The sequence below is a fragment of the Anser cygnoides genome, chromosome 3 (genome assembly GCF_040182565.1).
Source record: "Anser cygnoides isolate HZ-2024a breed goose chromosome 3, Taihu_goose_T2T_genome, whole genome shotgun sequence".
Classification (NCBI taxonomy): Eukaryota; Metazoa; Chordata; class Aves; order Anseriformes; family Anatidae; genus Anser; species Anser cygnoides.
The window spans coordinates 9,165,361-9,192,939 of record NC_089875.1 but is presented as its reverse complement, the minus strand read 5'-3'; the positions used below and the strand labels follow the sequence as shown (position 1 = coordinate 9,192,939).

Sequence of the window (27,579 nt, the reverse complement as noted above, 5' to 3'; positions counted from 1 at the left end):
TCCTTCAGCCACACTCGGTGCTTCTCTTTGGGCACAGCCCCTGGAAGCCCTCACTGTGGGTGACTCAGTCACTCAGTAAATCTGAATCCATGGGTCTCTACCGCAAGCGGGTTTTGTGTGTGTAATGTATCCATTATTCAAGTATCTTCTACAGAAAATGAACTTCAAGTAGAATAGAGGTTCCTTCCTTTAGACCACCAGCTAACTAGTGACATGTATGTGTTGGTATGTTTTTCTTTTGGCATTTTTCTTAATGGCATTAAAACTCAGTAGGTAAAGTTTGTCCTTCCACAAAGGCATTGCAGAACTCGGGGGGTCTTTGCTGACTTCCACAGTAGGTGAATATTCACCCCTCTAATGTGGTTAAGATTTGGTCAGACAAACAAAAAGGAGTAAATACATTATGGTAAGAGATCTTTATTAAAAATTTTGTACATCGAAGGATTAACTGCTACATTTTAAACAAGAAATAAGATTTTACATATTACAAAAGATGCTATTAGTTCTTGAATTAGAAATAAATTTTATGAACACTGTACATGATGCATCCAAATTATAAGAGCAGGAATAGGACAGTGCCTGAAAATATATGATATAACTTAAGCAAATGCACTTAATTTGTAGAATGCAACATATTTCTGGAAAAACGGCATGTTAACTTCTGTCTGAAAATGCTGTATCCCTCTATCCAGTAACCACCAACAGTGTTCTTGGGAGCAAGCACTGACGCAAGTGCCCAGCATGGTGTTTTTCCATTTGGAGTTTTTCATTGTTGGAGAAACTTTCTTACTATGGTCTGTTTGTCTTGGAGACAGCAGAATGGCACAGTTAACACAATCTGCATATAAAAACCCAATGCAAAACACTTCTTACAACATAACTTTACCCCCAACCCAGATTAGAAAAACCAACTGATAGCACATAAATGTCTACAGAAATAGATTTTTATTGACTTATTTTTGTTACAAAGTTAGTTAAAAAGAAATATATTTTAGCTTATCAGATAACCGGTACTTTGTGTATCATTCATACTATATTTTTTTCCTTTTGAGATTGTCAGTAGCTGCATTAGAATTTAAAAATAAAAACAACAAAAGATCACCTTTAATTGCATGACCTATTTGGCTAGAAAGGGTGTGAAGTTTTACAGGAGAGTATGAACATACAGTTCTCATACGAAAGTGTAGTATGTATCTAGGCCAAGTAAGGTAATAAAAAAGATTGAAATCTTTATACAGAAAGTGACAATGCCCATGTTATACTATGGAACACATCTACTAATTTTGAATTACACGTGTAATGTGTGGATTAAAGATATCACTTTACTAAACAAATAAAAAAAGAGCAAAATCTATAAATAAAATAGTAAGTGCTTTCTTTAAGATAATATTCTTTGGCTGCTTTAAGTGCCAGCAGAGGGTTACTGGAAACCCCTAAAATGCATAAGGTCCCACTATTATCGTTAGCCTCAACACCGAGCTTGTACGGTAATTCAAGCTGTTGACTGTTAGCATCTCCAGATCCACGATGTGTTCTCTTGGTCCCGATAGGGATTTCACCAGCACCAGCATTGCACTTACGGCACTTGTTTGCTGAAAGAAAGGAGGGAAAAAGTTTAATTCAAATTTAAAAAGATTCCCTAGCTGTATCAAGGGACTGCTTGTGTGTTACTGCGCCACAAAAATGCTCTGTCTCAGCGCAGAGATGCACAATGTAAGTATTATTTTAACATTTTTAAATGGTTATGACTAATCTCACACCTGGCTTTGCTGGAGGGGAAGCTTTACCTGACTAGGGCTCAGAGGAATAAACTGCGCTGCAAAATCTGTTCCTCTTTATACTGACTCTCCTAAAGGATCTGAAAAGTGGTAATCTATCCCAGGATGTTTTTTTGTTTTATCCCCATCTATCAGCTTTTAAAATACATGAAAAATAAGTACACCAAGAGAAACCTAATGTATTTAACAGTGATGTAGCTTGTTCAGTGGAGGAAACTCTTAAGTCCGTGCCATGGCTCATACTCCAGAAGCTGTTTTCCCTGAAAAACTGGGAATTCTTGCAACTTCTATGCCTGTTGCTGCCCTTCTCATAGCCCCCTGGGGCTCCTTCCAGGCGTTGTGCTGCTGGCCCTGTGACATGACTGAAAGATGGCATGCCACTGGCTTGTAAAAAGGCTTCAAAATGTACAGATGATAAAAAGGGTACACATCTCTCCCTTTACCTATGATAATTTTTTCCCTATGTGGACTGAGTAGGTTAAACAAAGGAATCCATGTCCAGAGACCTCGCTCAGACTTGACTCAAACAATGGGAATAATTTCTAGGCAAGCCTTTGTTTACTGCGGTGCTTTGGCAGGAATAAACACATACTTCCTTATTTAAGACCTGTGATTTCTTGTTGGGTGGCAACAGAAGATTGGAATTGTCAGTCTAAAAGTCGGTCTGGAGGCTGGGTTGGAGTCCTATCCTACCTAGAGCTGGAGCGAACTTGTTCTTAAGAGTTGTCGACCTTAAATAACAGTTGGTATTTTGGGAGTAGGCATGGGGTTTTGATGTGCAATAAATCCAGGGAAGAGAAATCCAGGGAAGAGCACTGGCTTACAGGCAGTACCAGAACAAGTCAGACAAGTGAGGAGTTCCTTGTTCCCATTTTGGGGAGACTTGGTGTAAATAGGCAATGCCATATCTTGGTTTACTTTTCTATTGTACTATTAAAACACTGAAATCTTTGGATTTGTAGAAAAATAGATAAATGAAAACTTTCTAACTAATAACTCTGTTTTAAATTTTCTGGGCTGTTTCTGTTTTACTGAGTGTAAAGCCACATGAAACAAAGGATTTTCCAGGAATTTGTCCATATTAAGCTTACAAAAAAAATCTGATTTCAAAAATCTTAAGGTAGATGTTACAGACAGTTTCATTCATGCGTATCTACTCGCATTCGTTGTACCAGCAGGAAATACTGCTGCCATAAGTCACTTGAACTTCTGGTTTTCTGAAACTGCTGCAGCACTGAAGAAAAAGTTCTCGTTCAACACAATCTTGGTTGCAAGTTTGTCTGAATTTATCATTTGAAATCAGCACTCCATCCCAAGCTATTCCTGACTTAATTTCTTTTTTGTGTGTGGGGAATTAAAAATGTACAAAGAATCTTTCTATGACCCTCTTCTAAATACATACACATGGGACATTGGTGCAGGGTGAAAAGCAGAGCTGTTTTGTGAATCTGATGTGATTGCTAAATATTCATGAATGTTACTGGTGTTCCTTTCAAGTGACTACAGTGGGTTGATTCTCAGTCTGTGGAGTTATTGGACAGAGCAGGTAAAAGCTTTTTGAAGTCTGTAAACCAAGTACATTCAATAAGGGAATATTAAAAAGCTGATAAACTTTCTATGCTGTATTTCTCTTATAGGGACACTTGATGGAGTTCTCAAAATGGCACGACACCTTGGTAGCACCAGTGGTTTTATATCCTGCTCATGGTCTGACTTCAACCAATACTCACTCTCAGGTAAAATTCTCCATTTTCATTTCCAGACTTGATCCGGAATGTGTTAATAGTATTAGGATAAATAGTGGTTGCCTGAATCTGGAAGATATCAGAGGGCACTGTTCTGTCTGAACGGATGCTCATGTATTTGTACACAACAGAGTAAGGCAGCTCTCGGCAAATGGCGTTTGATACAGGGCAGACACAGCGGCTGAAAAACAAAAATGGATAAACTTGATACTTGAAAACATGATTTCTGTTGTATTTGATTGTGTTGCCTGTTGAGAATAACCCTAAAAAAACTCTCTGGCTTTCTCTTACTTCTCAGATGTTAGGACATAAGGCTCTTGACAAGGATTTCTTGGGTAACAACGAAATCCTCCATGGTAATTCCAGCAAATTTCATCCTCTCTGCATTCATTAGTAGTCTCACACTCATTTATGTCTAGGAGGAAGAAAAAGGAACTGTGTTAAAGCAGATTTAAATCGAGTTTGCTATGAAAAGAAACAAACAAACAAAAAAACCCACCCCCACCAAGCCACCTGCTTGTCTATTGAAACTCAACAGATTTCTATGTTATTTTTTACCTGCTTTTCCAAGGCCTTTCTATAAAGGATTTGGAACAGTAGAAATGGAACAAATTTGTTTACCACATCTTAATCAGGTCTGAAGATCTTTAGTTGACTAAAGAAACACATTAGTCATAGTACATGTAATGCAACTGTAGAAACCCTGAGTTCCTAGTTGGCAATGAATCATTTTCTAGCACAAGGTATCTTACAGGCAGAGGAAAGAGGCTTTGAGAAAGAAGTGTGATTTCATGCTTTTTGCAAGATCTCACTTAATTGCTTAGGTTTCATGGTATAACTAAATGCTTAGTTAATATTTATAGCTGTAGTTAAACTAAAGTAGCTTTGGAAGAAATCATGCTGTGTTTATTTTTGTGTGAAGTAGAGCTTCCTTTTATTTTTATTTTTTTTTTACCCTGGGAAAATGACCTTGAATGGAAATGGGGACTGTCAGCTTTGTGTAGTATTGATGTTCTGTTATCCTGGCAGTGTCAGACCCAACCCCCTGTCTATCCATTTATTTATTTATTTTTTTAGGTGGTCAAACTACCCAACCCAAGATACTCAGTATCAGTTGCTGTTCTTAAGAATGATAAGAATCTAAATTGATTTCTCAAAAAGAGCCACCATTACACAACACTTCCATAAACAATTTATTTCCTCATCCCTTTCTGACAATAACTAGCACACCTATTTCTAAAAATAAAGATTGTGAAATCAGGTTCTGGATTACTGAAACAATGATTCTTGCACTTTTTCTGTAACCGTAAAGAGACATTTAAAACCAGTGAGGAAAATAAACTTTGCAACTGTGATCCTGGTATTTGGTGGCACCTAGCTGTAACTGAACAACTGACCAGAATGTTTATTTTCCAAACACAATATAAATAATCTGCTCAAAATTCTTGCTTTCTTTCCTCCTGTTATCAGAAATAACATATCTTTCCTTTTTGCTCTGGCTGCGCTTAGAAACCTCTATAAAAAGAAACAGATATAAAGCAATGCCCAATGTCTGTAATAAATGACCTGATTTTTTTCTGAGATATTTATCTCTGGAACTTAGACTCACCACCTAGACATCCACGACCAGCTTTACTTAAGGATTACGAAAGTTGAAAATTTTATCCTAAGCATCTGAAAAACTTAGAGTTTGAGCTGAAAGATTCAAATAAAAGGAATTAATATAAAATATACCATCAATCATCAAATGCATCAACATCTTTTGCTAGCCTAATGATACTGTCATGAAATATAAACACTTAGATAAGCATTCTTAGGCTTGTGTGAAATGGTGTTACCAGTAATGCAATATTGGGACTGTCAAGATGGGGCACTTACCCTGACATGTTCTGCCTCCTACTACCTGGTAACCTTCAGGGCAGACACATGAGAATTTTCCTGGTTCGTTGACACACTGGTATTGACATATGTAACTGGAAGTTCTGCATTCATCAGTATCTGCAGAGAGAAGAACTTAAGCTTAATTTTTTCTTTAACATCTACCTTTCTACAAAACTAAATATAACAGCTAGATGCTGGTTCTAACAGAAGAAAAATTCTTTAAAAAGAGGAAGCTCTCAAAACTCTTAACTTACTGCTTAACACCTCGAGGTTGCAAACTGAAGATCTGGTTGTACTTTTTAATTTTTTTAATGAGAAAATTTAAATTTTAAAAAATGAGAAATGCATTTATTTGAGGAAGTAGAAGGTAAATTAAGACTTCTGAACATGTTTGGGAAAACCTCTGTAGAGAGAATCCATAGTTTTTGTATTCTAGAAGTGATTACTTCCACAGAAAAGTAGATGTGAGATTAGCTAGTGTAGCAAAACTATTGTCGTTGTGCGCTAATGGACCAGCTCTTTGGGAAAGAGGATAAAGTCTCTTTTTAGTCTTCAAATATTATTTGATATATGCTTTTCTTTTTCTTAATCCTTGTGTAACCATCAGCCCCTTGCCAGAGAATTGTAGCACAAACCTGATTTTAACACTGTTATTATGCAGAAGTGAAATTAAACCAATGAAAACTAGAGAATGGCTTGGAAAATAGAGTACCGCCCTCCTAGTACCTCTGAGCTTTGAGCCCAGCTCTTGATTTTTGTCAGGGATTGTACTGAAGGCTGCATAGTTGCTGCTCCCTGTTCTGTTTGCTTGCAAGTAGGATTAGCTTAAGAAGCTTGGAGAGGGAGCATCTGTAATAGCTCTGCTGGCTTGTTCGGGAGGGCAGTGGTAAACCAAAAAGACCTCTTTGGCTCAAAGACTGGTAGAAGGGATATGGGCTTTACGGGTGAGATCATCGTGTCCAAAGGGAGATTAGAGGAATCCTGTGGAGGCACTGGCAGAGGAAATAAAGTGTTGATTGTATAATCATCAGGAGACATGCTGTTTGTATACACAAGCTTGAAAGCACCTCAAAAGCACAATTGTTGTTTCCTTACAGTCAAATTTAAGGTCTTTATTTTCAGATGAACCTAACAGCACACAGAATTTCACTTGTTTTTTGGTTTGCATTCCTTTCCAATTCATTTAATGGTCATCAGCATTAGACCACACACAGTTCAAGTGTTTGTGAAGTAAATATTCAGAAGCATTATTCTCTCTCATTCTCTTTCCGTTCTCTAGTAATGTCTGTCCTGTTTTGTACTTACTGTTAATGAGACACCTGAATGCAGCTGCAGCTACTAAGGTGTGTATCAGCAATGGTATTTGCAACATTAAAATAAAAAAATAAAATTGTCTTAATTTTTTTTGGCTACAACTCGCTCCCACATTGTGTTTCCACTTGAATTGTATCCCTTAGTTCACAGAGGCTTCTGGGAAAATAAATCAAAAATGGTTGCTCCTCTAAGAAAAATAATTGCTTACCTTCACAGTTGATTCTGTCACTGCTTAACTCAAACCCTGGGTTACACTGACAGATGAAAGAACCCAGTATATTGTAACACTGTTGTGCACACGGGTTATTGGCATCACATTCATTTATGTCTGAAAAGAAAAATTACAGATCTTTATCTTTTGCACCTAGTAATTAGGCTGATTAAGTAGATTAAGTCTGGGCCTAGTGCTTAGCAGAAGCTTGGTTGACTATATCAATACAGGTCTGCAGTCACTGGAACGATGTCAGATCTATGCTTTACATTCCATGTAGAAAAAGTATTTTTCCAGGAATGAGAGTTATTCTAATGTGTAATGAATTCTTCCAATAATGTTTAGTGTGGCTATTAAACCTCACATTCCAGTGTCTTTTTTCAGGTATGAAATGCCAAGTCTATAAATAATTGATATAAGGAACACATACAGATAAGACCTCTCAGCATGCAGTGGTTAAGATCTGAGCTATTTATTACTCCTAAAATTTGTTCTTTTAAATTCCATTACAATTATAACACGAGCCTTTTAAGCCAGTATAGTTTTGCAATGCTCCAAGGCCTAGACCATACGGGGGGGGGGGGGGGGGGGGGGGGGGGGGGGGGGCAGGTTTCTATGCTAGATTTTTCATCGTGTGCAATCTGAAGAACATATGTGAGAACACGGCAATATAAGAGAAGCAATTTTAATGCAAAGTTTATGTAAGTGTAATCACCTCTGCAATTTACAGTGCTTATTTTTATAGGCTGCTAATTATTGCTCCTTTGTCATATGCTAAAATCTACAGTGAATTTTCCCTTGTGTGCCTTCCCTGCATATTTTCCATTCATTTGTGTTCATCAGCTATACTCATTAGTAGAGAGCTGCATTTTAAATGATTTTTGAATTCATAGCTTTTGCAAGTAGATATAAATGTCAGCGACACTTTCATCTACAGATACAACTTTTAAAACTGACAAAGATGACTAAGATCTGGCATTCACAAAAACTAAACCAATGAGGAGGATATTAATTATCTCTATGATCCTTCTCTTTATGATGAATGGTAATAGGGGAGAAATGATTACCAAGCATTTTTTGTTCTTTTAGTTGATTTCTGGCAATGGTGTGAAGAATGTACATCATGACAACGCTACCAGAAGGAATAATAAGCTAGCCAAAGCCACAATTCCGTTTGTTACCCTTCCAAGAAATATTGACCCACTTTCAATATGTGCAAAAGTTGTAACAAATGTAATCGGTACAGCTGTGAAGTATGACTTCTGCCAGATGACTGTTGCAGATGTGAAAGTCTGTCTTGATGCAGCAGTCACTCTTTTACAGATTTTTGTGTAAGGATTTACTTTACCTTTTATGGTGGGAGTATGACTTGCTGGGCTGGGAGGCCAGCAGGAGTCAGAAGGGATTTCTTGCTGAAGCACCTAGCAAACTTGGAGCTTCATATGGAAGTGTAATTGAAAGAAAGCACCTTACATTTGAGCCATGGGAAGGGGCAAATGACATAACTCATCACATGGTTACATTGATACATGCAATATTTCACCTATTTGGTGAAAAAACAAATGCCTGTCACCACAGTGCTATGTAGCATGCCTGCCTGTGTATACATAGCCATAGAGAACTCGCAGCCATCTCCATCACCAGTCCCTTGGTTTAACGTGGCTATTCTCCCATTCCTAGCTGAGATCCCAATTCTGTTAAAGTCAACAGCCAAATTATTGATTTCCCAGGAGCTGGAATTTCAGATCCAAGAGAGTGTTGCACGAGAAGGGAAATTGCTCAGAAAATGAAAGTTTATGCTCCTCTGATTCAGTACTCAGAACATGAAAGGATTTAACCTACCTTGATGTGCAAGTTGCTAGGCTACATATCTCCTACTCTTCCTAAAGCCCTCTGCTTGGAAGCTTGGAAAAAACACAGGGCTAAGAAAACTTTGCTGGTGTTCAATATGGCTATTCTTGTGCCTTAGCCAAAATCAGGAAAGCAATCTTCTGACTTCCTACCTAGTTTTATTCCAAAAACATGGAAAAAAAAATGAAATGGCAATACAAGTTTTGTTCTTTATAGATATTCTTAACAATGCTCTTGCTTTTTTAGTAGTATCACTGAGAAGTTTGTGTTCTGGAGAATTATCAGCTTTAAGAAATAGCATCCTTCTCCCAAGTATGTACATTTAATATGAACTTTTTCAGTACCTTGCACTTCAGTAGACATAGTTTCCTTTTTATTTTTACTATCTCTAATTGCTCTAGATCAGATCTCATTTCAAACTTCGCAGCAGACTTAAGGTTTCCCTTAGTGCTTTACTTTTAAGGGGATGAACGGGGCTTTTGTAGTGACCCCTCGTTTTCATTTGTAGTAGTATTTTCCAGAGATTCGTGTTTGACATGTAAATGCTTTTTCATCACTACATTTATCGTGTGCTGAGGATAACTACACTTAACTGTTTTGCTCCCCCTGGTTTCCGTTTCCAGCCTCGGTGTTGTAAAACTGGGAATTATATCATGAAAGCAAGTAACACTGAAAAACCAATCCACCAGAACTGAAAGAATAATTAAATCAAAGATTAAATAATGAATGTAAATTTCCAGAGGTCAGTTGCCAAACTAGGTGCTCCTCAGAAACGTAGAAAAGAATGGGCTTTCCATGAGGCTCTGATTTTCTAATTCACCAGTACTTCTCAGATCACTTGCAAGACAGCTTCTCTATACAGCAACTAGTGTAACATATTGGTTGGAATTTATTTCCGTTAGTAAGTTGGGATGAAGACACTTAAATCACAACCGTGGCAAGTCATGTGTCAGTATTTCTCTACACCAAGTGAGCTCATGTAAGTGCACACAGAGACGTTCTTACCCACGCAGGTGTGGTTGTTGGACGCTAGCTGGAAACCAGCGTTGCACTGGCAATAATAGGAGCCAGGAGTGTTCACACATCGGTGGTGACAGTATGGAGGCAGGGTGCATTCGTCTATATCTGAGTAATGAAAAGAGAAATTAGCTCAAATGGCATCTTGGAAGTTCAGTGCTGCTGTCTTGTCCAAAGAAACTGTAAAGTTAACTGAACTTAACTAAAAGCAGAAAAAAGCTTATGTGGGGTAGATGTTGCTTCCATGGATATTGTTAGGAGTGCTATACCCTTTTCTTTAACTTGTGTAAAAAAACTTTTATGCAGATTGTTTTCCGGCCACTGAGATCAATACATATGCTAATTTTATTTTTTAGTCCGTTCCACTGTAGTCCTTAGTTTTACTTTGCATAGGCAAAACCCAAGATGTTTGGTTCTGCTTTTCAGCCAGAAGATGATCTGTCTCATGGTCAGACTTAAGGCTGACCAACAGGGTGACTGTAACTTGCACTTCATTTAACCAAAACATCACATGCAGCACGCTTAGCTTATACTAAATCTTTTCAGCTCTGTTAGGACAAGTCCAAATTTTCCCTGTGAGGACAGAAGATTAGTGGCCCTGAAAAGGAAACAGATGGCTGTGCTTCCACAGGGATCCCCCAGAAACTGGCTGGGTTTCCTGGGGGCTGCTGTCCCTCCTGCGTGCCTTTGGATACAGCAGCACCAGCACCTTCTGGCTGCGCTCTGGTGCTGAGGAAGGCGAGCAGCCTGGCTGGAGCTGTGCTATCTCAGGCGGTATTAACTTTCCCCAGACTCTCCCTGCAGATTAGCCCTGGTTGTGAGGTGGAGCAGACTGCCTTTCCAAGTTTCAGCATTCCTAATGTGCACTGGAGCAGGGTTTTCACCTGCAATCCACACAAAATGTGCAACAGCCCTCCCCCCACACACACACTTTTTTTTTACCTCTGCATTTTAAAAGGCATCCTTACATTCTGGAGGAGATACTGCCTGTTTGTCTGCAATTTTTTTATGCTATGCTGCAACGCTGATTGTGCATGTATGTGCAGCAGTTGTCTTTAGTTGTGGCCTGCTTGGTCGTGGTAGAGAAATCCGTGCTGTGTTCTGTACATGTACACAATGTGAGATTTCAAAGGCTCAACGCTCAGACAAATAATACCAGTTTTCACTGGAACAAAGAAAGGCACTTCCCATATCCATGCCAGATCTTGAGTTTCCTACCTCCAGCTGTTTCCACCATAGATGTGTTTAAAAAGAGGCCAAGATTTTTTATTTTTTATGACGAGGAAAGTTTGTTTTAATATCAAGTGAAAAAATAATTGTTACAAGTTAACTCTTTTTCTGTCAATTTCGAAGTCACTTTTTGGAGCTAAACTTAGTGAAGTGTTTTGGATGGGTTTGAATGAAAAGGCTTACGCTGGAAAAACTCCTGGCTATCCGTACAGTAGTGATTATTGCTGTAACTCTTCCGTTGCAGGGAAATTCTGAAGCAGAAATTGAATATATTAGGAGGCACAGCAGACCTCTTGCATCCTTGACTTTACAGGACCAAGCTCTTAAAAGTTGCTGTTTAAAAACCTGGTTATACAATATAGGCATATAAGCAATGCTTTACTTTTTAAGCTTTGTATTTATGCATGTAAATGCTTACAGGATCAGACTCTAATTCAGTGGGAGTTCTCCTTGCAGTATTAGGCTTTTGTGCACATCAGCTCCAAGCATATCCAAGGGCTGAGTGTAATCTAATCAATTCTGCCAAATCTTCTGTTTGAACTAATGCTGGAAGACAACTCATTCTGTCTTCAATCCTATGTTTCAGAAAAGACTCATTTTTTGATAGGTGAACAAGCAATTTCTTTACAATTTTTTTTTTTAAAAAAATCAAAGAAATGGTTAGTACATTTTGATAAAAAAAAAATGAATTGTTAAAAATGAGTCCTTTTCTTCCTCCAACTTGAAGCCAAAAAGGTCTGGAAAAATTTTATTCAAATTTGAGAGAAACATTTCCTCCCATATGGAGAACCTCTATCAAGATCTGGTCCCAAGAATGTTTTCTGGCAAAGTTGTTAAAAATAAATAAAAAAAAAAAAATCCCCAAAGACAGTGTTTATTCTGAAATGCTGACAGTATGAAGTGTAGCGATGTACTGGTAATTTAGGTCAGTGTGTAATATGTAACACAGGTGTTATTCTTGGTTTTGACCTAAATAAGAGAAGGGAAATCTTGCTTTCCTGACCTCTTCATGTGTGGATTTAGATGCATAACTGTATTCACATGGAGATAGAAGGGTGTATCATACTGCTTCTTTTGAGAGCTGTAAGATGTCTAGTAGGGCTTTCAGGTAGTAGCCTGGGTCTTGACATTAAAAGTGCTACTGCACAGCAGTAATACAGTGTTCTACAAAATTAGATAAAACATGTTTAAAAATAAATATATCAGTGACCTGTCAAAGCTATTCCTATGCCTGCATTCCCAAATGAGTCATCCTACTCTTGCACAGAGAACATGTTTTTCTGAGAACAACAACGAAAAAGCTTTTCTACTAGGCTGCATAAAATCAGTCTTGTGCTTAGAAGAGGTTGTCTTGAATGTCACCTGATGATGTATACATTTGATTCTCCTACTTCATAATTGTTTTCAATATCCCTGACAAACCTAAGGCTTAAGACTGGAGTGCCTATAAAACCATTTTATCCATTGAAATTGTGATTAAAGAGGTGCTAAAGGCTGAAGAAAGACTGCAGGAACAGAGTAATGGCACTTTCACATTATGTCCCCAAATGAGGATGGAATAGGAAAGATGCAGTGTTTATGCTGCACTTGGATTTAATTTATTGCTATACTTGTATAGGTCCCAAAGGTGCCGACAGTTGATTTTGGCCCAAGGAATAAAGCATAGTGGTTTATAAGTTGCAAATATCATATACCTGCATTCAGAGTTTCCATCTCTTTCATTTCTACTCATAAAACCGAGACTGAAACAGACTGTGCAAGGGGGCTCTGCAGAGCAGGGATTAGGTCTGTGTGAAGGTAGGGCTTTGTCCTGCAGATCTGGATTCAAATCTCACTGAGGTCAGTGGAAAGACACATTTTACTTCGCTGCTATAGAAGACTTCTGACTGTATCTGGGACATTAGGCAATACCCCAATACAAATAATAAACACAGTGGTAACTAGTAAGAAAATTAATCTTGTGAAGTTCAACTCTGTGTTGATTATACTTAAAATAGTTTCTAGTTACATGCTTTAGTGATTAATTATTATGATAAAGCAATTATTCCATTCCATTTTAAAAATAAACAGCTATTGTACAGTATACATACCCATGCATTTTGTTATAAAAGTTTGCAACTTCAGGTAATGAAAGAAAATAATTTAGTCTAAAGCAAGACTTACCAACGCATTGCTCCCCTCGTTTCTGATACCCTGGAGGACACTGGCAGCTGAAGGACCCTCTTAGATTGACACATACTTGGTCAGCTCTACAATTATGGGTTCCCGTTGCACATTCATCTATATCTTTATAAAAAGAGCAAATGCACTATTAGTCATAGAACTTACTTAGAGTTACCTGTTGAAATGTTTTCCCTATTTTCAGGCTACTTACAAATGAAGGCAGCAAATTTGAAATACACTCAAGAAGTAATCTCAAAGCTTATTCCATTTGCAGGATATAAAATGTTATCAGATTTCTATTAGCTTTTAACTGCATTTGAAAACGTATCAGATACGGTTATTCTAAATAATCACATTTATTTGTCAAATACCATTATTATTTGTACTTATCATTATAAAACTTTTCATAGATGTCTTGCAGCTTTATGCTACTTAAATCATTTAACTTTTTTTTTTCCCGTGCTGATTGTTCGTTCCATGCTGAATTACTCTGGAAAACTTCAGCAAAAGTAGTTCATCTGTTTCTCAGGAATGAGATGACTTTTTAATATTAGCACAACAAAATATTTCTAAGACTGATCCTTTTGCATGGTTCCCGTACCCCATACTTTGGAGAGGGACTTGGAACTTGGTGTGTGGTGGCCTTCTCATCAGGAAGAGATCTGCCTGTTGTCATTCCCATGAAAATTCTCCTAATTCAGTCAATCTGTTAAAGTATTTGGAAATAGTGTACATCTGCTTGTATTTTAGCAGTACAGCTAAAAATGCAAAGACTGGACCGATACTTTTCTGTGTAATTCAGGTAGCTTTTCATTCACACTAAATGCAGGCTTATACAAGTATAAAAACATCTTGATTTTGCCTATTCATTAGAAAATTCTGGAAGTACTTAAATATAATTAAAGTGCATGTGCTGACAAATAACTTGCTTAAAATGGAATTGCAATTTGTTTTCTCATCCGAACATCCAAAATGTTAGAGAGCTTTTTATTGTAACCTGACACAGTACAGTGAAAGGACTTTTTAATTTTGGCATTCTACACAATTTGGAGACTCTAGGCTGAATAAACAAATTCCTTAAAACTTATGATCTCTAGTTTACAAATCTCAGCTGACCTCTCTATTTGTATAGGCACTTGGGACGTTAGAACATCACCAGTGGCAGATTCTGGGTGGTGCTTTGGAAAAAATGATGGATTCTTTCACATAGCAAATGAAAACAATTTTGACCACAAGATTCAATAAAAAATAAACCATCAACAGTTTGAATTGATTCTCAATGTTTGTCCTTCCTCAAATGCCCAAATATTTTACATACATTTTCTTTATCTGACAGGAAAAATAAAGTCCTTTTATGTTAGCCTGCTCTTTGCATTTCTGCATAGTAACAGTCCTAAAGCTGCTGTGCTGCTGCAGGACTTGCTGACCGCATTGTTCTGCAGTGACAGCTGAAAAGCACATTCTCAGGTGTAGAGATTTTCAGGGACTAGATCTGGCTGCCTCATACCAGCCTGACACATCATTAAAAGCTTGAGCCAAAGCACAGTGGAGTCAATGCAAGTCTTTGCAGGGACTTCGCTGGGCTTTGCATGTACTACTTTCTGCAGAAGCTGAAAATAAAAGGGCTATAATGCTCATACAGTTGAAATTCTTTTTTAAGTATGCACGCTGTTGCGGATTGTACAGAGCAGAAAATTGGATCCATAGCAACTTCATATATGAGTGAACTTAACATAAGCTAGCTTTTAAGGTGGGTTAGTTACAATACATTAAGTTGTTGTGTAGTCACTTGCATCCGCGGCTTGATTTCCATTTAGTTTATTTTTCTATGGAATAATAAGCTACTCAGCTAAAACAAAACAAGCTAGATTGACTTATGCACTCAGGATCTTTGATTTCTTTCCGAATGGTAAGTTCAGTTTGAAAGAAAAACAATTGTTCTAAACTCCTGTTTGCCTGCTAGCCGCCTCCTTACTCGGAAACTCTCGGTGGACTTGATGCTATGGCCACGAAGGTCCGTGTTTATAGGAACAGCCTTTTCATGAGGCTTGTGTCAAGGAGCCCTTTAGGGCTCTCCCAAGCTTCTTACTCCAGTTAGGGTCCTGAACTGGACTGCAACTCAGCTGTGGCTGTCTATGTATGTCCTGTCTGCCTTCTACATGTCATGAAAATGCAGATCAGTATGTGGAATATGCTTGGTGGATTTTATCCGTGCTTTTACTGTGCGCTGTCATGGTACTTTTTGCTATTTTGGCTGTTTTTCTTGGATGGCTTTTTTTGAGATAGTTCCTAGGCTTGTTAGGGAAAGAGGTACGTGGGGGAAAAAGTATTGATGGGAGCCCTTTGAGAATGCCAGTCCTCTTGTTTTGTGGCATTACCTGCATCTTCCCTGAACTGCCTAAGGTGGGAAGTAAAGGCGGACAGGAGAGGAGCCTCTGGCCTTCGCTGGGGAAGGGCAGCAGCCTGGCCTGCTTGGAGCACTTCTGTTCACATCTGTGCTAAGGACTTGCTAATATGAAGGGAAGGCTGATGGCCTGAGGATTGTGTGTCAAGGAAAATACTGTGGGAGGAGAACAACAGGCAGCTATGCTAGGAGGGCTTCAGTGCTGGAACATTCAGTTCTGAAATCTCTAGTATTGCAATAATTACAGCCATGTCTACTATTGTGATTGATACAAGGGTGAGGAAGCGAGTGGAAGATTTCAGTGCTGAAAGTGATGCCAAATGTGAATTGTATTGGTGTGATACCAGAAGCAGCCCAGCCCTTGTGTAAGGAAAGAAGCATTGGTGGATTTTGCAATGTGATGTTGCTGCACAGATCTCTGCATCTATGCTCTTAGTGAGGCCCAAAGAAATATTAAGCTTCTTGGCACACATCAATGTGACCTTAATCATCCTCCACTAGAGAAACATTTTTTTTTCTAATTGTCCTGAAAGTTATTCAAGCAATGGAGTAGTGGAAGTCATCAAAGGAGGCAACATCAATGCTTGGGATGAGATAGATCAGCACCATTTTTCTCAGGGTTGTTATTTACTAATAGACACAAACACATGCTTTTTCCCCCCATATAAAGTAGCATAATGTTGCACTGGCATTGCCAATATTGACCTGGGACTTGCACTTCTGTGTTTGTTCACGGTTCTTGAGTAGGTAGACTGCCTACATGCAGTTGTTTAGAGCCTCACTGAGCTCTAATCTGAAGCTTTCAGATTGTTTTCTCACTTATGTCCCCACTGTATGAAAATTGGTAACTCCAAGGTCGCCTTTTCATAATTTAAGAGCTTGTTTTTCCAGTTTATATCAGTTTTCCAATCTGTTAGATTCCTAGCTTATTTATCACAAGTTGCACAGTGCCCTCTGATCCTGACAGGGATCTGGAAGCTGCGTCAATTCCTACTTTAATCTGTATCAAATGCAATAAATACTGGGATGAAACAGTGATTACACAAAGCATGTGTTTTTCCTTAAATCTTACCATCTCATTCCATTTGATCTTCCTTGACAAAATCCCTGGATTTAAATGTGAAAAGTAAATGAGCATATTGGGAAGCCATCCTTTTGGTTTCCACCTATTGCAAACACCCATGACCAGATTGATTTGACGTGTGCGAAGGCATAGCAAGCTGGGGCAAGGCTGTGATAGAAACTCCTATAGGAACATCACAGAGCTCACCAGCTTTAATCCTAAGAGCAAGATAAATTTGTTTGACCTTTCCTCTCTAGCATGAATGTTTAATAATGTGTGTACGTGCATGTGTGTTTATAATAATTAAAAAAATTAAAACAAGACACTCCACTGCACACACTTGTCTCTCTGGGGAGAGGGTGAGAGAACAGACGTGACAGATGTTTGTCATGTTGCTTAATGCACTACTGGAAAGCACTCAAGATACCACAGTGATGAGTGCAGTATAAGAAACAGATCTAGAAAGAAAATAACGGGCTTTTACAAGCTCATTCTTGAGCATCTTTCATTTGCATCCTCTTTTCCAAATTTAGTGTCATCATGACAAAGTTTGTTTCTGTGTTCCGGCAACTGATGCTATAGCTGAAGCTTCTATCTCAGGCAAGTACCTTGTAATCTCTACCTTGAAAACACTTTCAACTCTTTCCTTGACACCTCTATATAAATATCATTTCTACATATTACACATCTGCTCACCCAGGTAGGCAATTTAAATTACATTGGTAACCTGTAATGAAAATGATCTTCTCTTAGCATCCTTCTTTCTTTATTTCTTTGTATTTTCTAATCTCAACTAATCTTTTAAAAGTTTGTGCTGTTCAGTATGGATAAACAAGAGCTGTAGGTTTGTATTAAATTGTTGAAGAACTTGGTTGGTATTTGATCATCGATGCAGGCAACATATGAAATATAGATGAACTCTTAAACTCAGTGTATCTAAGATGTTGCTCAAATAATAGATAACTACCCTGCTATTGATGCTGTGACCAGTTGACATTTGCTTACATAAAAGACAAATAAAAAAGAGATGTAAAAGGTTGAGTAGCTGAGCTCATGACAGCAAAGAGCGCTGCTCGGCAGCTGAGCTCTCCGTTCTCTCTGACCAACCGTGCCTGAACAAACACCACAACTAGGGCTTCTCCTCTCAACTTCACTGGTTGCTTCTCAAGTATGAAAATCCAGGGGCCTTTAAGGGAAGCTATCATGAGACAGATGTTGCTTTGAGCCTATGAGTTCTAATATGAGCTTTAATGTAAATGTGTATTTTGTGATAGAGGTTTAATTCATTCTCTTGCATGTCAAAACACTGTAAAGCGAATCTTTACATCTCTGGTTAGCCAGGCTACCTGGCCTGACCTCGGTGGAGTCAAGATGCATTCAGTAGTGACTAAAGCCATTTTATTCCTGGACAGTTGTTCTCCGGACAGTCATAGCCTCTGTAGTTGAACAATTTCCTTTGAAATAACTTGGGTGTCTCTATCAATCCTTTTGCAGATCTTACGTATTTGAAAATTGAGCTGGGTTATCTTCAGCATCTTGATCATTGTAATAATTGAACTCAGATAATTACATAGCCTTTCGGTAGGCCACCTGAGAGTGAACTGGTGTTATGGGGATGTCTTTTTACTTTAAATAGTTATAAATTTTAAAAATATTTATTACATTGGTATTGGGATTGAGTGCTTGAATCTCCCTATGTTGCTTATGGGTATTACATCCAGAATACTACCCTGATAGAAGGTTACAGTTTCAAAATCAAGTATTTGGGAGATTAGAAAGTTCAGAATTTGGATTCTCTGAACAGTTGTAATTTAGAATCCCTTATATATAAGCATTATGACAGTCTTTGTATGCATCTTGCAGGCTTGTTCTCAGTCAAACCTTACTGTTCCCCAAATAAGTTAGTTGGTACAGTACTCTATCCTTGAGGAACACTGCGAGAGTGCAGGAATTGCAATGATTGATGTTGCATAAAAAACTTAAGTTAATCTAAAGAGTTGGAGTCAGTAGAGAAAGGGGAAAGGGACATTACAGTTAAGGAGACTGGTCTCTCAGTAAGGCACACTGCTCTTTCAGAAATGTTTATGGAAGTCATTGACTGTACTTTGGTAAATATCGCCATCAGACCCCCATGACTCATCCTAATATAAATAGTGCCTTTTGCAATAATCTCCAGGCTCTTTGAGAAGGTGCATTTTAGAAGACTTTCATATTGATAACCATCTGCTCATTAAGATGACACTGATTTCCAGAAGTTACTGTTTGAAGTTTCCACAGAAAAAAATGTGAGAACCACGGAGGGGTACAGATCTTGCTCTTATATTCCTTCAAAATATAAACCAACTTGCATTTCATAGTTTTAATTCCACAAGCCTCACTAATAGCTATACCCAGTGATTCCCTCATTTTCCAAAAATGTACCCACACTCCCTCTTGAAGTGATTTACACAATTATGTCCTTCCATTGCTGACTTTGGCAGCTTGCTCTATATTTCAACCACTAGTTGTGTACAAAAATTTTGCTTGACCTGCTTTTAGCTATAGCTTTCTCTAAATCTAGTGTATGGTTCCCTGCTTTAGAGTTAGTTAGTTTTTCTACTTCTTCCCTGCAATCCATTCTGTCAGGCTCTTATCTACATCCATAAAATTCTTTCCTAGTCTCTTTCTGAGCTACAAACCTGGCTTGATTCCCTTCATGCTGTGACTCATTTTTCCCAAACCCCCTGACTCATGCTGCTTGCTCACTTATGCAACAGCTTAATCTCCGTGATTTTTTTCATATCATTATGAGAAATACATAAATCCATGGGATGCATTTCATCAGTGCTTCAAACTTTTGTAGAAAAAATCCAGTCCACATCTATCCTTTGATTTAAGCCACTTAAATATTTTCTCTTCTATCTTGTACCTGCATGTTGTGCTCAGAGCTGGAGACCTGTATTCTTAACTAGCTCAAATATGTTTTACTCTTGGGACTGGGGTGCTTGGCTTCTTGCTGCTCACTGGCTCTCAATGTACCGCAACTGACTACATCATCTTCATGCTCTCCTTGTTTGTATAGTCATCTCCTCAAGCCAGTCAGATAATGTTTGTGGGTCGCTTTCTCTGTTCTGGTCTGTAGCAATCTTGTAAGCAGAATATTCCACCAGATCAAAAAGACACCTCTCTAATGACCTGATGGGATCCAAATTCTTCTGTCCTTGCTGAGCAGTGCCAGCGAACCAGCTCCTGAATGGTTTGTGCAAATCAAAACCCAGAATAACTCCACCAATGTCAGTGTTGCACTTGTCATTGTCAATGTTTTGAATGTAAATGCTAAATATTTTGGTTAATCAGTTTAAATTTTCTGAGCTCTCAGTGTGAGTGAGAGCAGAAAATGACTCAGTCTATTTTTCTAATAGCTACATCTGAACTGAAAACATCGCCTCCCACGGAAGCAATGGCACCAGTGAGTCTGATATCAGACATAAAACGATCTCCACAGCATTGCAGGTATCTTGGACAACTTACTTAGCTTCAGGCTTCTGTAATTCCTTTCACTTTGTCCCTTTCATTAGCTTTCTTTCTCTGCCTGTTAGATGTTTTATGAGTATTTCTCAGAAATAACCAGGTGAGAGTAAAATATTTGAAGAAATTAGAGTACTACAGTTCTTCCATTAGCATAGGCTTACTTTATTTTACCAAATTAAGTATTCGGTCCCTTATTTATGTTTCTTATATTGTTCTTGCAACTGAAGCCAAGCTCACTGCTATGTCGTTTCCTGGATCCTCCCTGATCCTTTCTTACACATAGGAACAACATTAGCAACCTCCAAATTCCCTGGTTCCCTCCCCAGCCTTAGCAAGCTATCAACAATTTCTGTCAAAGGCTTTTCTATTTCCCTTGCTACTTCCTTCAACATTTGGGATGTTATTCATCTGGGCTGGATGCCCAGACAACTTTTAACTCATTGGTGTTGGGAGGCTGTGTTCTGTGGTGGTAAATACCAGCAGAAAATTTGTTACATAACATCAGGTGAGTAGGTACCAAGAGACCAAATATTTGGAGGAATTTCTCACTTCTGGAGTGGCAGAACCTGTTAATAGCAGAGACCTGCGCTGTAACAGTGCACTCACTATCCACCGGTGTCATGAGGTAGCGTCTATAATTCTGTATAACACCGTAGCAGCCCATAAACTCCCTTCTTATTGCTGTTTTTTCTCTTCCCTTTTAAATTTTCCTTTGGCCCTTTCATGTTAAGTATATTGGACCGATTGCCCTGGTAACGAGCTTTCACAGTTGAGCGAAGGTAACCTGCACAAATGTTTGTTTGCACAAGAAAAACATATGCAGGAGCCAAGACCTACATTTAAGCAAATATGTGAGGTAGAATGTTTAAATTAAAATGATTTTCATGAAAAATGGTGTAACTTCTTTTGGTAAGCCGAAACATTCCCTCTCATAAATTTGTGCGTATAGCAAAGTGTGCTCCTTGTAGATTTGTCTTTTAGTACTCCTGGACACCATGGCATAACAGACTAGAGCTAATGCAAAGTATTAATGTAGAAAATGTGGTGTGTGTGTGTGTGTGTGGAGGAAATCTAATGCAGTGCAACTTCATAGTTCCTTGCATGATTTCTACATTTGGGCTGAAAAAGTGCTAGCAACTACTATGAATTTGGGAAAGTTACCCAACCACAGTGACTTCATGAATATGAAGGTACAGGAAAAGCATCCTTCCTCTATTTACTCAACAGAGTTAACAAAGGATCAAGCTGTAATAATCAAGTCTGGACTGCAGTACTTTGTCACAATTATGTATTGTCTTTGGTATGTCCAAACTGAATTGACTTATCACATAGAATAGCTAAATAAAGGAGTGAGCCATAGCTTTCAGCGCTAGAACATCTCCCACATGTTTGTTTGGGAGTGGCAGGCAGCTGAAAAAAAAATAAATGAATGAAGCTTTGAATTGATGCATTACTTCCTTTCTTCTCCACTTTGCCTCCATCTGTGGTGCTAGCTTCCTTCTCTAGAAGAGTATGCCAGGCAGTCTGTAAATTGCAGTGCAAAAGGTAAACTGCTTTTGATTCTGAGATTACTTTTGACTACGGTCAAGACTGAGATGCTATATGCAACTGAACACGTTTTTTTCTATCCTTAAGAAAGTATTTAAATTATCACATTCAGGACAACACTTCAGTGGTAACAAGATAAGGGTGTTCAACCTGAATCAGTGCCCAAACATATTCTGCTCATATGTCTTCTGCACGGTAGCTGTCCATGCTGGAAATGGTATGGGAAGTTGAAAAGCCTAGGACTGTACTGTGACTTAAACAACTCCTGCCCTGGGCTGGATACTTCTCCAGGCCCCTGCCAGTAGAAGCCATGTCTCAACAAAACCTGTAGGAATGTGTTCTGCTAAAAAGATATACTTTGTTATCCAACCACAAACATACTAAATTAAATGAATGCTACATGTAAAACATCATTCAAGTAATAGTAATTAAAGTGATTGTTATAATTAAAAGTAGTATGGTTAATGTGACAACATTAGTCTCATACAAGGCCATAAAAAAAAAACTATTGCCAAGAGACAACAGGTTTTTCTATCCATGGTACTTCAACCTATATTCATAAAAATAAGAACCACAGGTGTAACATACGTCTGTGTTTAAAACTTCTCAAAGGGAAGAGCACTTTTTTCTTCAATAGAACAAAATGTTAATTATTACTCTCCCTGCTCATTAAAAAGGCAGATATTCAATGTTTTTGATCTATATGTATTTACAACTTGTATTTTTTGCTTATTTCTAATGGGGCCATAAATGGGGGCATGCTTGCTTTCAAGTTACAATCCAATAATTCAGTGCAATGCATCTGCAAGTCTCAGAGTGCTTCAAAATGTGAGTTGTCATAATGGTAAACCTTTTTTGATTTACATTGCAATAGCTTATTTTTACTTTCAGTAGAGTATTTCCTGCTGTTGCTTTCTTGTGATTTTGTGCTAGAGGTCTAACAACTTGTGCTTTTTGGTTCATGCCTGCCTAAGTGAGGATCACCCACCCATGATGACCAATACACTTGGACTATACTCAAAAACAACAAGGGTGGATTAAACTATTCCATTATTGCAGATGAAAGAGTTCTCCCCGACATCTGGCATATCATCTTCAAAACTGATATGGAACATTTCCATAAATTCAGCTTAACATTGTTTTTGTGAGTGTTCCAAAGTATTTTTAACATGAAGAAATAGCATGCAAACTAATTTCCTATTTGAAAAGTAAATGTCTTGTTCTTATTCTTTAATTCATCCAGTTATTAAAAAAGAAAAAAAAAAGAAAGAAAAAGATGTTCACTTAACTTGAAGCATACTGTTTTGTTTATTCAAGTTAATGGAAAAGCTAGTCAGTGTTTGATGTAAAGCTGCCCCCTTGCTTGAAAGAAAACCAAACAACTGGTTATGAATTATGAATATCTCCTAATAGTTTCCAGAATTATCTGAAGGACGTATTTTTTTTCTTAATTACATACACTTAAAAGTTCCAAGTTCCCTATTCATTTCCATTTTGTTTATTTCTCTCCTTGGAAACCTCATAAGCATTTTCCTTTAGCTAGGCTTGACTGAACAAAATATTACTGCTACAACCTGTAATATTAGGGAAATAAAGGCCTGAAAGCTTATTGTGGTTTTTAATTAGGAAGTTGAAGAATTGCTTATTAAATCTGTGCAAGCCCTTTCACAGCACTTACAGTGGTAGCTGCTGGGTCCCTGCAAAGGAAAACACTAAGATCCTACCCAAAAAGTGTACTTCAGAGCACACTTTGAACCCCAGCTGTTTTCTGTGTGGCCTCAGAATATCAGTTCCTGCAAAAATCCTCCTTTCTTTTCATGCTGGCATGTCTTAAATTGTTTTAGTCCTAACCAGACTTGCTCTTGTGAGGAATCAAGCGTCTCCTTACTGTGAGGGAGGCATCTCCTTGTGGGAGTTGCTGGCAAAGGCACCGCAACAGGGGATGCAGTCTGGTGAAAGCCTCATCTGTCTGTGTGATGCTTCCATGGTATGCATGGCCTTCCAACAGAAAAGCAGCTAGTTATCAACAGAACAACATCTAATTAATGCAGCAAGCAAACTGATGCACTGAGCAGGAGTTGTAATATCCAACCCTATTCTGAAATACAATAGCCTGATTTTTTTGGTTGTATGGACATAGCTCATGAACCCACACCTGCCCTTTGCTCATGTAAGAAAAAGTGGCCTTAAAATATAAGGGATTTAAGATAAAAGATAAGGAACTGAAGATATTTGATAGAAGGGATGAATTTTATCAATAACATCTTACTCTCCTTCTGCCTTTGCAGGGTGAATGAGCTGTTTTAGGAACTGTAGTCCTCAAGTTGAGAACATTTAAGTTCAAGTCGAGTTCAATAGCAACTATCAGAAGGAGAAGGCTTATCTAAATGATATTGTTTTTAGCACTAATCATCCTATCTGTTGGCAGTACCAACACTCTGCAATCTCCACAGCTCCCTACGTAAATAAGCAGATTCCTGATGCTGTTCCAACTTCAGAAATGCCTTTGAAAGCACTATTTAGTTATGAATTTTTCCTACATGTGTTTCTTTTAGTGTTGCTGTATGCACTCACAGATGCTCTGTTTTGGAGAAACGTATCCAAAACTTAGCTATTTTTAAAGTATAAGCAAAGGCCACTGGCCTGTATTTTACCTTCTCATGAAATCAAAATGAAATGGTTAAAAGAAATTCACTTCCATGCCTTCTCTAACTTTTGAGTGATAGAATAATAAAAGCAAATTATGGAAATAGTACTTAAAAAAGACACATCCCTTGATTTGGTCCAAAATATACTCTAGGGAAGGGAGGGGATTGGAAGAGCTTGGATAGAAAAACACAATGTTCAGGTTGCACAGTTCAAGTGAAGTGAAATGGATGTGCAGAAGTTAAGATTGCTGTGACAATGTGAATTTGACTATGCTACAAACAAGCAGTATTATATAGTATTGATCTAACAAAAACACCAGGAACCGTCTCTTGTACATTTCTGTCTGCCTTGCCTTAAGAACCTCACATTTGCATTAGGTGGCTCTCCATTTAAATTTAAGTGGAAAATCCAATTTTTCATCTAATTCTTAATTTTTCATCTAATTCATGAATCAATTTTCATCTAATTCATTAGATTTCATCTAATTCATCTTAACATGAAGAAGGCTTAAAATGAAGTTTAAAAATCCTCAGTTTGAAAGAGAACATACATGAGATGAAGCCAAGCAGGATCAAAAGAGGGAAAGGCAGCAGGGAAAGAGAAACTTACTCTTTGAAGGTAAAAGAAAATAAAAGGCAGAATGAATATTTATGAAGAAAAATGAACATAAAAGTTAAAGATGCATCATGATATGGGGGACTAAGTGGAAGCTAAAGAAAAGAATGGGGAAGGAGCAAGGCACATAGATAAGAGCCCCACTAATGCAGCTGTTTTTCACTTACAGAAGTAGTGTTTATTAAACACTATTATAATTCAAGACCAGCAGTGTGATCTGGTTTGATGACCAAGGTGCTTCCATGCTCACTTTCTGACCGGAGAGCTGGTAAGTACCTGTCAATGTCTGTCTGTTTTGCTGCCATTTTTCCAATTCAAAGTATAACTTGAGCTGTCAGAAGAATGACGAGATAGGAAGCGCTGAGATAGTACGTGTAGTGCAGCAGAATGTGTTCTGCTGGGCTTGTACGTGGCTGGGATGTAGTGAGAGCAGGATGGGAGCTCAAGGGCAACTGCTGTGGGCAGAGCGGGGCCAGACAAGAAGGGTGCCTGAAATGATGCTGGAGGGCATGTAGTCTACTGAAGGCTGGAAGTTGGAGTGGTGCTTGGGAAGTATTTGTTGTTCTTTTAGGATTTTTTGTCAGGTTTTTGAAACTGAGAATTATTATTATTTTTGGATCTGAGCTAAGATTTTTCTGGGGTTTAGCCACATTTTTTCTGTGTTTGGGAACAAAAAAGAAAAAAGACGCTGAAAAATACTTTGTTCTTTCAATGAGCCAGTAATAAATAAAAACTAACATTTCCCAAGGAAACTTCTGTTTTTTAGAGAGCTATTTTTTCTTCCAAATTACTTTGCATTAAAATTGCGATCAACTCTGCTCACAGGCTAGGGATCTGACTGCCCAGCCGTCTTTGCACAATCAAATAGAAGTAGCAACTGGGACAGCTTTTCCCTTTTCTTTTTTTTCTGGTCCTTGGCTGGGAAGTTGCCTCGGAATAGATGCTGTGCTACCATAATCCTGGCACTTTCACTGACAATGAGATTTCGGCAGTGTTTCCTAGCATAAGCAGAGTATTCCTGAAGTCTGTTCACAGGGCTGTCGGGATGGTGAAATGCAGCAACCTTCTTTTGTTTGCCTGAGCATGTGATTTCTTTTTTATACCTTGTGATCTTCACAGATTTCTGGCGAAGCTTAAAAGGTTAGTTGGAAGAGGGAGTGGCTACCATTTGTTTAGAAAATAAATAGAAAAAAGTAGGCCAAATACCAGTAAAGTTCCAGTTTTCAAATATTAAACTAACACACAACATTGCTGGCCTGGAAAGGTCAGATGAAGTGGGAGAAAGGATGTATTTAGAGTGATTGCCAGGCAGGACGTGGGATCTCTCACTGACTTGGCAGTAGATACTTCAGCTCTATTTGCTATTAGTGCTGTTTCTAATGCTCTATATTTGCTAACTTCTTCAGTTTGACAAGATCCATGCTTTATTTTCCAGTATTTACATGGTATTAAGCAAGTGTGTAAATCCATTCAGAGAGTAACCAGGGCCTACACAGCCCCCCCCCCCCCCCCCCCTTTTTTTTTCTGCTGGTTGGTAGACAGGATGCTCAAAAACTGGGGAAAATGGAAGTTTTGAGGGGTTTTGCCTTGAGGTGTGCTATCAGAAAACAAAGCTATTTTGTGACACGTTTAAACTTGCTAAATAAGACAGAATAGAGCCCTTTGCTTCCAAATTTATCAGTAGGAGTGAAGAAAGAAATGAAATGATTTCTTAAGCAACAGTGGAGCTGTTACAATTTCTTCCAATGAAATGATAAAATTTAATGAAAATGCAAATAATCCTTTCTATGGACTGATTCTAGGGTACTTGGCTAGTGTAAAGCAGAAAACCTTATGCAGCAGCTAAATAATTGCTGCCACATCATCTAAGCACATCATTATCACTGCTGGATGAGATGAAAGGTATTTACAAATGAGAGTCTGCCAGGAGAACACAGCACAAGCTTGATCCAGCTCCAGCTGTAATCAATAGGAGCCTTCAACTTAACTAGAGCTTAAAGAACAAACTAACTACTTTTTGAAATGTATTACACTCTGAGTTTTGCAAAATTAAACCTGGAGCTCATCAGAAGGGAGGTGCACAAGGATTTGTTGCCTAACAAAGCCCCTTGTTTTACTTCATGTATTCTTTGACGGTCTTCAAAGCTGTACTTCCCACTCTGATGACCCAAGCCCTCTTTTTTTCTCCGCCTTAAATCTCCCACTTTCACTTTCCTCCTGTTTTTCTTTCTCTATTCCTCTGGGTTCTGCCCTTCTAATTTTTCAAGGCAGAGAATGCGTCTTTGTTTGTGAAGAGCAAAGCAAGTTTATGGCACCCTATTCATTATATTTATGAATCATATCTAACTGAATTTTTCCCATAGCCCAAAGGTGGCTGTTTGCCCACAGGCACTGCTCTCAGTGCCTGTATTTTCTATTTATAAGGTGTATTTTAGTTTACATCAGAAGCTGAAGGAAAGACTTCTGCTTGATATCACTTCTGCCAAATGAAACCCACAGAGAAGCTGCGGCCAAAGGAACTCTGTACAAAAGTTGTCTGGGCTCTGTAATTTTGTTCACGTGGGTGCATGGTAGTACACATTAGTTGCCAATAAAAACAA

The 27,579-nt window shown here is 38.3% G+C and overlaps 2 protein-coding genes across 4 annotated transcripts in view; one reads left to right on the top strand and one right to left on the bottom strand.

The window, feature by feature from the left end:
- Positions 1-401: 401 nt before the first annotated feature.
- EFEMP1 (EGF containing fibulin extracellular matrix protein 1) overlaps positions 402-27,579 on the bottom strand; it is a 48,979-nt gene continuing 21,801 nt past the window's right edge. Inside the window, exons 5-11 of the mRNA XM_048060852.2 lie at positions 13,191-13,313; positions 9,786-9,905; positions 6,927-7,046; positions 5,402-5,521; positions 3,815-3,938; positions 3,509-3,704; positions 402-1,592 (exon numbers count right to left, since the gene is read on the bottom strand). Coding sequence (XP_047916809.1) covers positions 1,434-1,592; positions 3,509-3,704; positions 3,815-3,938; positions 5,402-5,521; positions 6,927-7,046; positions 9,786-9,905; positions 13,191-13,313 — 962 coding nt within the window. The 3' untranslated portion in view covers positions 402-1,433. The remainder of the gene's footprint in view (positions 1,593-3,508; positions 3,705-3,814; positions 3,939-5,401; positions 5,522-6,926; positions 7,047-9,785; positions 9,906-13,190; positions 13,314-27,579) is intronic.
- CCDC85A (coiled-coil domain containing 85A) overlaps positions 24,871-27,579 on the top strand; it is a 211,361-nt gene continuing 208,652 nt past the window's right edge. For 2 of the 3 annotated variants that reach the window (XM_066995436.1, XM_066995434.1), the window contains exons 1-2: positions 24,871-24,982; positions 25,149-25,247. The gene's annotated coding sequence lies outside the window, so the exon portion shown is untranslated. Of the gene's footprint in view, positions 24,983-25,061; positions 25,248-27,579 lie in introns of those variants that run through there. The other variant, XM_066995435.1, reaches the window with a different exon arrangement.